Source organism: Myotis brandtii, unplaced genomic scaffold (assembly GCF_000412655.1).
Source record: "Myotis brandtii unplaced genomic scaffold, ASM41265v1 scaffold39, whole genome shotgun sequence".
NCBI classification, from domain to species: Eukaryota; Metazoa; Chordata; class Mammalia; order Chiroptera; family Vespertilionidae; genus Myotis; species Myotis brandtii.
The window spans coordinates 2,234,140-2,243,642 of NW_005364953.1; the positions used below are offsets into that span (position 1 = coordinate 2,234,140).

At 38.0% G+C, this 9,503-nt stretch overlaps 1 protein-coding gene across 1 annotated transcript in view; it reads right to left on the reverse strand.

Moving 5' to 3' along the window:
* Positions 1-9,503, reverse strand: part of THOC2 (THO complex 2) — a 121,626-nt gene that overhangs the window by 46,699 nt on the left and 65,424 nt on the right. The window contains 3 exon segments of the mRNA XM_014544948.1: positions 4,986-5,181; positions 6,624-6,796; positions 7,366-7,521. Coding sequence (XP_014400434.1) covers positions 4,986-5,181; positions 6,624-6,796; positions 7,366-7,521 — 525 coding nt within the window.

The following is a 9,503-nucleotide window of genomic DNA, read 5'->3' on the forward strand; positions in this document are numbered from 1 at the left end:
ATGGGAAGGGAGCGGTCGTACGCTAATTACCATGTTTCTCTTTTATTAGATAGGAGGATTGAGAGGTATGCCACTCCCTCTTTTAAGATTAAAATAAAGACCAAAAGTAATTAATAAACTAGAACAACAGTTCTCAAAGTTTGGTCTTTTGATCAGCAGCAGCAGCAGCAGCAGCAGCACCTGGAAACTTGTTGGAAATGAAAATTCTCAGGTTCCACCCCAGACCTACTGAATCAGAAACTGAGGATGGGGTCCACCAATCTGTGTTCTAAGACTTCCAGGTGACTCTGCTGCGTGCTAAAGTTTGAAAATCACTGTACAGTAAATCCTCAGTTAACATCATTGATAGGTTCTGTGACTTGAAGTGAAACAACATATAATGAAACCAATTTTACCATAGGCTAATTGATGTAAACAATGTTAAAACAATGTTTACATTATCAATGTTAAAACAAAACATTATTCAAGGACCTGCTCCACTAGTCCTATACTACCTACCTCAAATTTAAGAAATACACACACACAAACACACACATGCACAATCAGAGAGATAAATGATTACTAATAACTATAGGCCGAAAGACTAGTCTGTTAAGTGATAGCTGCTATCCTATATAATAAAAGCCTAATATGCTAAGTGTCCGGTCATCGGTCGTCCGTTCAACCAATCAAAGCATAATATGCTAATGAATGCTAAGGCCGCTCAACTGCTCACTATGACTTGCACTGACCACCAGGGGGAAGACAGTTGACCAGTCGACCAGTCACTATGACGTGCACTAACCACCAGGGGGCAGAACTCCAACCGGTAGGTTAGCTTGCTGCTGGGGTCTGGCAGATCGGGACTGAGCAAGGCAGGCCAGACATGCCCTGGAGCCCTTCCACGGTCCCTCCCCCAGCTGGCCAACCTCCCGCATCCCTCCCCAGCCCCAAGGCCCCGATCGTGCACTGGTGGGGTCCCTGGGCCTGGCCTGTGCCCTCTCGCAATCCATGACCCCTCAGGGGATGTTGGAGAGCCAGTTTTAGCTGATCCCCACAGGCCAGGCCGAGGGACCCCACTGGTGCACAAATCCATGCACTGGGCCTCTAGTAACTAAATAAGCTACTTTCTAAAAATATGTACAATTTATATATACAAGCAACCCCAAGCTTATGAATGAGAGCTCTGCTAAAGATGTTTAATTGTAGATACATTATTTGGAACTAAGGTCACATTCTCCCTTTAAAAGAAATCTTATAAACCCTGGTTAAATTCCTAGCTAGGAAGCCTTTAAACCTATAAATACAAATGATTTGTTACACTGAAATATTTTTATGGGTAAAAAAAGAACTAAAATTCTAACTCAGATCTTTAGAAAGATTCCTACCGCAACCTTAGCAATGAGAGAAGACAGATTTCTTCCCACATTGTGATCAAAATAAACATTTTTCTCTTCCCTTCTGTCTTTCTACTTCTGCAAAAATAAAGATGAGGCATGAGGCACAACTGATAGAACAGAGGTATAAGAGGGCTGCAATGGAGATGGTGGAGAGGAAGGATGATAGCTCTAGCACCTGTGTATCTTGATAACAATACTGCATATGTTTATGCATATGTCTATGTATACAGGACTTCCACAAGTTGGATATTTGGTCTCCTGCTTACAAGTTTATGATATTTGTAGCCAAAGAAAGAATTTCAGAACAAGAGGTCTGAACATTAAGATTTTCAACTAGCTTTCTAGTAGTGATGACCTCCCTAAGACACGATGCCTCCATTAAGGATCTCCATCCCTCCATCCCTCTCCAGAAGAGGAGAAGAAGCACCTGGTGTAGAGCCCCAATGCCTACTTCATGGATGTGAAATGCCCAGGATGCTATAAAATCACCACCATCTTTAGCCCTGCACAAATGGAAGATTTGTGTGTTGGTTGCTCCACTGCCCTCTATCAGTCTACAGGAGGAAAAGCAAGGCTAACAGAGGATGCTCCTTCAGAAGGAAACAGCCCTGAAAGTACCTCGAACCAAGATGAGCGGGGAACTATCCCAATAAACACATTTTGGATACCAAAAAAAAAATTTCAACTGAAAAGAATAGCATTAGAGCCCATCCGGCATGGCTCAGTGGTTGAATGTCAACCTAACAACCAGGAGGTCATGGTTCAATTCCAGGTCAGGGCATATGCCCAGGTTGTGGCCTCGATTCCCAGGGTGGGACATGCAGGAGGCAGCCAATCAATGATTCTCTCTCATCATTGATGTCTCTACCTCTCTCTCATTCTCCCTTCCTCTCTGAAATCAATAATATATTTTTTAATGAAAAATAAAAAGAATAGCATTAGTGGGTTAAAGATGAGAAAGAGGCAATTTATACTGTCTCAAAGTATCTTCCCCACAAGATACATTAACAACAAAGGGGAAAAGAGCAACTGTACAGTGGAGAAACCTGGCAATTGTCATCTTAACCAAGTGATCAATGTAAACATCACCAGTAGGGAAACAAGTTGACTTCACGTGCTTCCCAAAATGATGCACTGGGAAAGATACAACCTTTTTTCTTTGAACAGGCACTAGTTAACATGACTCATCCTTTTCAGACTATATGGATCAAGATAATAAAACAGTTATACTTTCTTTTATATAAATGTTATAAATACGTGGTATCTATAATAATAAACTACTCAGCAGATTTCTTCAGAGTTACCTTAAATTTGTAAGTATAAAAAAATTAATCTACCAGCTAAACATTAAAAACCAAATCAAATATTTCAGGTGTCAAGGGAATAATATACGACAGTTGTTAAATTTCCTGCACAGTCACTATTGTCAAAAATTAAGCCCTGGATGTGTAGTTCAATTGGTTAGAGTGTTATCCCAATACGCCAAGGTTATAGCTTCAATCCCCAGTCAGGGCACATACAAATAAACAAAAATATTTTTAGTTAAAATTACAGGCAATCAAACACTGGAGAGAAGTGAGTTTGTGCTTATAACAATTTCTTGATTCTTTTCGTTGCCTTGTTTCACAACTGAAAAGAAATTATGTAGGGGTTTTTCAGTTTCAAGACCTTGGGTTAGGCAAAGATCTTGTAGAACACAGAGCAATCCAAAAAATAAAAGTACTGCCAAATGGAATTAATTAAAATTTAAAAATTTTGCTTTTCAAAAGACAGTTAATAAAATAAAAGGGCAAATCAGACAGGGAAATAATAATAAAAGACAAGTTAATTAAAAATGGATAATTTGATAGAGATGATTACAAAAGAAAATTAAGACATGATAAAATGCTCAACATCACTGATCATCAGAAAAACATAAATGAAAAGCACAACAAATATACACCCATTAGAATGTCTAAAATTTAAAAGACTGCCTGGCCGATGTGGCTCAGTTGGTTGAACATCGTCCCATGCACCAAGAGGTCACCAGTTCAATTCCTGGTCAGAGCACATGCCTAGTTTGCAGGCTCGATCCCCAGTGGGAGGCATGCAGGAGGCAGGCAATAGATGTTTCTCTCTCATCAATGTTTTTCTCTCTCCCTCCCTTTTCCTCTCTCTCTAAAATCAATAAAAACATATTTTTTAATTAAAATAAAATTTAAACACTGACAATACCAAGTGTTGATGCAGACATGAAGCAATTGGAAGTCATACACATTGCTTCAGGAATGCAAAATGGTCACACATGTTGAACAGTTTGGCAAAAAGATAAATAGAAACTTATCCATATGACCCAGCAATCTCATTCATGGGAAAACAAACACATGTGCCCATCCCCCCCCCAAAAAAATTGGAAAAGAATATTCATAGCAGCTTTGTTTATAATGGCCCCCAACTAGAAACAACCCAAATGCCCATCAACTGGTGAATAGATAATTCTGGTTACGCCTATACAATGAAGTAGTACTTGGCAATAAAGGAACTTCTGACACATGCAACAACTTGAAAGAATTCCAAAAGCATTAAGTGGAAAAAAAAACAGACAGAAAATAGTACATTCTGTACAATTCCATTTATATGAAGTTCTAGAAAAAAGCAAAACTATAGTGACAGAAAACCTATCAGTGGTTGCCGGAAACCAACAATAAAGGGAGGGAATTGATGACAAAGGGGAAAGAGGGAATTTTCTTGGGTGATGAAAATATTCTATATCATGATTGTGGTGGTTGGTGAATAACTATATACATTTGTCAAAACTCATCAATTGTATACTTAAAATCAGTGAAGTTTATTGTATGTAAACTATAACTCAAAGCTGATTTTAAAAACGAAAAAAATATAGCATAAATTGTTACCCTGGAGGTAGTGACTGGATAGGGTAAAGGAAAACTCTAGGGTGCTGGTTCGGCTCTATTTCTTGATCTGAGTGGTAGACACATGGGTGTTTTAGTTTGGAAAATGTCACTGAGCTACACAATTATGATTTATGTACTTTCTATATGTATGTTTTATTTCAATAAAAAGTTTACTAAAAAAATTAAAATACGAATCTGTAACAGCCTGAGGTTCAAGGGCCTTCATACAAATATTGATAATGATTCAAAATAGCAGCTAAGAAAATAACTGAGAAGAAGAAAAGCAAAGGGAAAGAATGATGAGTTAACCACTAATTTCAAGAGGATTCAAAAAGCTTTCACTTTCTAAAGCATATTTTCCTATGTGGACCACTTGACTAATAATCTAGCTAGATAGAGAGAGAGATAGAAATATATAGACATAGACATAGACTTAGGTAAAGATAGAAATAGAGATATAATTATATAGATATACAAATACTCTATATAATTATATCTATATATCTATGTGTGTATATAGACACATACATATACAATACATATACATATATATAAATACAAATGGTTACGACACAATGGACTTTCCACAAACCTTACTCAATATAACATTTTCTTAGAGTTCATTTTCTTTTTATTTCTAGAGATACACATAACACAAATATACACATTTCAAAATTTAATTTTCTACTTGAAAGAAAAAAAACTTACTAACCTCCTTCATAAATGATTTGCCTATGCGCACCACTTTTGCAAATAAAATGGGATCATGAGAAAGGTGAGGACCAAGGTAACAGAACATATTGAAGACATCTCTCCTCAAATCTTCAAAGCTCTCTGCTTGTTTTGGTGCTCTCTTATTTTGCAAAGCATTAACAGGTGAGCCCTTAGCACCTTTAGGAACGCCAACTCTATAAAAAGAAGCAAAATTTATATGTATACTGTATAATACCTCATTTCAACTTAAAGTAAAACAATTTTTGCTCATACTTTCTTTCTATATTTCTATTGTGCCTAACTTTATTATACCAGCTAATTTAACTGGTAGAAAAAGACAAAAAGAATATTCACTTGAAAAAGATCAAAGCTCAGAAGAGAATGTTTCACATTAACTGCATAAGAAAAGGAAATCAGACAAATGCAGATTCCAAGTAACATTTAACATACATCATATGAATTATTTTTTTAGTTAACCTCAGCCAGTATCAGGAAAATGTATATGGGAGCTCTGGCTGGTGTGGCTCAGTTGGCTGGAGTGTCATCCCATACACCAAAAGGTGGCGGGTTTGATTCTGGTCAGAGCACATGCCCAGGTTGTGGGTTCGATCCCTGGTTGGGGCATGTACAGGAAGCAATAGATCAATGTTTCTCTCTCTCTCCCTCCCTCTTCCTCTAAAACCAATAAAAAACATATCCTTGAAAGAGCATTAAAAAAAAACTCAAAATGCATATGGGAATGGGGAACAAAGGATGGACCTCGGAGACAGTGGGGATGAAACAAGAAGATATGAATATAACAACACTGATTCAAGTCAATAAACATTTCTCAATCTGTGTTCCACTATTTAGACCATGTATGAGGTAGGTTTGGTGAAAGAGAAAGTGAGCACCATAATGAAAGAGGGTACACTAAAAAGGACAGCATACCCGGAGTTCTCACCTGCTGAGCAGGTATCCCACTGTGGAGTCACAGGGGTCAGTCTCTGAGAAGAAACCTTCATGGTCCACAACCTAGGTGGCACTAAAGGCAGCAGCCAGCAGCTATGCATGAATCACAAGGATGGAGCTTTTGAGGCAGGCTCTGATGTGTGGGACTGAAGCCAGAACTGCTGCCAATACTGCTCTTAAGTATCCTAAAAAGTAGGCTGAGCTAGAGGACTGGTCAACATTGTAACTAGGGAGGGTGAGAGAAGCTGCACTATCAATTTCCAGGACAGCAGCCTATTTGCTGGGAGAGATAAGGCAAGCAGAGAAGCAAGGTGCTCACTGAGAGCTACTCAACCCAGGATAGAAGAAAATTACACTAAGTAAAAGCCTTAGGAATTCTCTGCCCCTAAAAGAGGAGGGGAAAGTGAAAAACAGAAGAATGGAGTCTTTACTCTCAAAGGAGCAAACCCAGCCTAGAAGTCTAACCTACAGTTTTTAGAGTATACTGCAGCACACATTCTCCAATGACATTAGGAGACAAATCACTGATTAAGACATATCAGACTAATACACTATAAATTATTATCTTCTGATAAAACACACTAAAATAGATGCATTGTTTGAGGAGACAAGATAAATATGCAGATTTTGTCATAGTCCTAAACTATTTATACCTCAATGATTACTAAAGCATACAGTAACATACCTTCGGTAGAGAGGCTCAATAGTTATGTGAATGAGCTTGCAAATAGCAAGAGCTATTAGCTTATGTGAAGCAGCATAGTATGGAGGCATCCGATCCATCATGTTCTGCGCATGCTGCCAATCACCAATCTTTAATAAGGCTTCCAACAAACCAAGTTTTTGGTTATCAGGTGGCTACAAATGAATAATTACAACAAAGATACTCAGAATATGAACACCAATAAATCTTAATATTTTTTTTTCATTTAAAAAAGTGGGCTAAACACACAACAATTTATGTCAACAACAACTGCCATTTGTGGGAAATTCAACGGTATTTTCCTCAAAGTACAACCAAAAGGATTTGCTTTTTCATTTAGCACATGCAGTGTGACAGTTTACAGACTCAGAATTATATTGAGTTGTACTTAATGTTTTATTGGGCCACAGAATTCATTCATTCTGTGAGAATCCCTTTAGGACTTGAGAGACATTAATATGTATAGCACAAATAGTCAATATATATGTGATTTTACTTAGAATACATTTTGAAATTTATATTAAAAACATAGCAGCCTCTTTTGGGAAGGCAACAATCAAATGAAAAGCAAAACCACCTTTGTAAATTCTTATTCCAAAAATCATGTTTCACCACAATCAAAATTAGGAAAAAAAATTTATATAAGTTAATTAACTATTACAAGTTAATTTCATGATTCTAAATCCAGAAAACAATGTTAACTTTACTAGAATGAACTATATACCTTTTCTACTTTATCATCTTCTTTTTCCTTTTCTTTCTCTCGCTCATCCATTTTTTCAGAAGATAATACAACCATTGTAAGTTTTCTAACAATTTGCTTAGCTTCCACAATTTCTCGTTTATGTTCATCCATGATGCAATTATCAGCTGGAAGAAGCTAAAAATGATTCATTAAAATTTCATAAAACAGCTAATACTATTTTCACATATAAAAAGCAAACACTGCCCTAGCCAGTTTGGCTCAGTGGATAGAGCAATGATGGCGAATCTTTTGAGCTCGGTGTGTCAGCATTTTGAAAAACCCTAACTTAACTCTGTTGCCGTGTCACATATAGAATAGTTTTGATATTTGCAACCATAGTAAAACAAAGATTTATATTTTTGATATTTATTTTATATATTTAAATGCCATTTAACAAAGAAAAATCAACCAAAAAAAATGAGTTCACGTGTCACCTCTGAGTTCACCAAGACTGGGATAGAGTGTCAGCCTGCAGACTGAAGGGACCCAGGTTCGATTCCAGTCAAGGGCACATGCCCAGGTTGCAGGCTCAGTCCCCAGTAGGGGGCGTACAGGAGGCACCCAATTGATGATTCTCATCATTGAAAGTTCCTATCTCTCTCTCCCTCTCCCTTCCTCTCTGAAATCAATAAAAATCTATTTAAAAAAATAAAAAAGTTACATCTTCCTAGTGAACACAACTTTATTATTATGAAGTGACTATCTCTTTTTGCCAAAAAGTCTATTTTGTCTAATAATAATTTCCCTGGTATATTTTTCCCCACCCTTTTACTTTCAAACTTTCTTTGTCCTTTGATTTTAGAAGTCTCATGCAAATAATAAACTGGTTTTTAATCCTGTCTGAAAATCTTTGTCACCTTAACAGGAACACTTAGTCTGTCACCATTTAATGTTAAACTCAAACATATCAGCAATAAATCTATCAAATTTTTGTAGTTTCCATTTGTCCCGCCAGTCCACGCTATAAACTCATACCTATGTTTTCAAATTCTCCTTTTTCTGACCAATTCTCCATGTTCTCAGTTTGTACAACATTCCTCTACTTTAAATTTTGAATGGCTCTCTAATCCCAACAATAAAAAAAAAACACAAACACCTTACTATGGCACTTAAGGTCCTTCACAGTTTAGTCCCAACCTATTTGTCCATCCTCATCACCCCTACATACCACCCTGAGCTCCAATCACTCTGAGCTTCCAATGTTCCCCTATGACAGGGGTGGGGAACCTTTTCTCTGCCAAGGACCATTTGGCATCATTCTCCCACCACACAAAATTATCAACTTAAAAATTAGCCTGCTATATTTGGTCAAACATTTAATTAACACACCCCTAATGCTTTGGCAGGGCCAGACCAAATGATTTCACAGGCTTTATAGGGGCTGGATATTCCCCACCCCAACCTAAAGTGATAAGGAAGCCCTTTCAAACTTCTTGCCTTTATACTCAGTTATTTCTGCCTATAAAACTTTCCACCTTTTTAAGCATGGCCAACACTTACTGATCATCAAAATCCCAGTTCGACATCACTAGTTTGAAAAAACCTCCCAAAATGCCCCCACACAGATATGATCACTATCTCTTCTGAGCTTCCACAGCACTATGTAAATACCTCCAATATAGTTCTTATTATATAATGCAAAATGTTATCTCTCTTTCTAGACTATGACTGCTTCCAAGGTAGAAATCAAGTTTTTTTGATCTGCAACCATCTATAATAATAAAAGTGTAATATGCAAATTGACTGAATGGCCAAACAGCAGAAAGACTATCCGGACGAAGCCCAGGCTGCGAGAGCCGAGGCAGCAGGGGCTGCAAAGGCCTACTCTTGCATGAATTTCATGCATTGGGCCTCTAGTAGTATATAATAATGACTAGAGGCCCAGTGCATGAAATTCGTACACTGAGGGGGTATCCCTCAGCCCAGCCTGCACCCTCTCCAATCTGGGATCCCTCTCACAATCCGGGACTGCTGGCTCCCAACCGTTCACCTGCCTGCCTGCCTCATTGCCCCTAACTGCTCCTCCTGCCAGCCTGATCATCCCCTGAACGCTCCCCTGCCAGCTCGATCGCCCCCAACTACCCTACCCTGGAGGCCTGGCCCCCCCCCAACTGCCC